Consider the following 1,245-nt stretch of genomic DNA (forward strand, 5'->3'; position numbering starts at 1 on the left):
GGCCAACTTAACTATATTTAATCCAGTTACCTGCTCTATAAAGTGTGAACCGTAGAATTACTTTCCTCGTCATCGGTATGATTACACATAATCATACGCAAGTAGAATTAATCTAGTCACAAGAGGTTTGGCAGTTATCAAGTCTCCTATCAGCTCTTTATTTCAGGGTGAAGATAGGAAGTCCGGAGAAATAGAATGTGTTTAGGAGAAGTGAAGTTTACTGTATATTTGATTCTAATTTATCATGGGCATATTTGGCTAAGTTATGAGCATTATGCCCTTTATGGAATAAAAATTCAGTCTGAGTGTAAACTAGTGGTATTCATCATTTTGGTATATCGGTGTTAAGGATGATTATGAAAATAAACATAACATTAATGTTTTCATGCATGGATGGGTTTCAGCGTGTTTCCCAAAATAACGAACGTGCGTTGATGTGCCTATTATGATCATATTCATGGCTACAGTTTTCCCGTTTTTCCAAAATACGATGTTCCGACGGAGTAAATCAGGAGAAATATTTGTTAACCAACAAACGAATGAATAAATATCACTTAAAAAAGGAGGTTGGTTTCTTATTATCTTGTCGATAACAGTAGTTTTATTATTTTGGGGAACTTATCCTTAAGTTTATTTCAGGGATTATTCTGTGATATTATCCTCTGCTTGACTTTGATTATTATATCTTACATGTAACGTTTTTTATTCAGTAAACATGTGTAACCCTAAGGATTGTTAGAAATTATATAGTCAGTAATATCTAATGTAATACTCATATTTCGGAAAACATCGTATGTTACCCACTGAAACATGGACAATGTAAATGATGCATGGATTCTGCAAGTGGCTAACATTTATAATAATGAATTCATCATCCATACTTCACAGACTTGCATTTTCATAAATAAATATCAGAAGCGAAAGAGAGCGTCATCGAAATTCCTGGTCGTCCAAAAAACAGCGGATGGTTACGGTTCGGTGAAGTGCTCGGCTACGATGAGCAGTCTGAGGTTTGTTTCTTCGTAAATGGCAGCAGCGTTCGCACAAGGGTAAGCTTCTCCTGGCGTAGCGCATGACAGCTGTTCCTGATCGAAGACAGTCTTTTCTCCACAAAGAAACGTGTAGTGGGCCATTTCCACAAGCTTATGGAGAGGGAATAATGTTTTTAAGTACTGCATGTAACCGAGAACAATGATTGAATGGTCGCCTATTAGAATACTATTGCTTGTTGAACCTTTCTATAGA

At 36.1% G+C, this 1,245-nt stretch overlaps 1 protein-coding gene across 2 annotated transcripts in view; it reads right to left on the reverse strand.

Moving 5' to 3' along the window:
* Positions 1–567: 567 nt before the first annotated feature.
* The window catches only part of LOC119582125 (U-scoloptoxin(01)-Er1a-like), a 2,008-nt gene continuing 1,330 nt past the window's right edge, over positions 568–1,245 (reverse strand). For both annotated transcript variants that reach the window (XM_037930363.1, XM_037930364.1), the window contains exon 3: positions 568–1,142. In XM_037930363.1, the coding sequence (XP_037786291.1) occupies positions 969–1,142 (174 nt within the window). In that variant the 3' untranslated portion in view covers positions 568–968. The remainder of the gene's footprint in view (positions 1,143–1,245) is intronic.

This window comes from Penaeus monodon, chromosome 15, assembly GCF_015228065.2.
Source record: "Penaeus monodon isolate SGIC_2016 chromosome 15, NSTDA_Pmon_1, whole genome shotgun sequence".
In the NCBI taxonomy this organism is placed as follows: Eukaryota; Metazoa; Arthropoda; class Malacostraca; order Decapoda; family Penaeidae; genus Penaeus; species Penaeus monodon.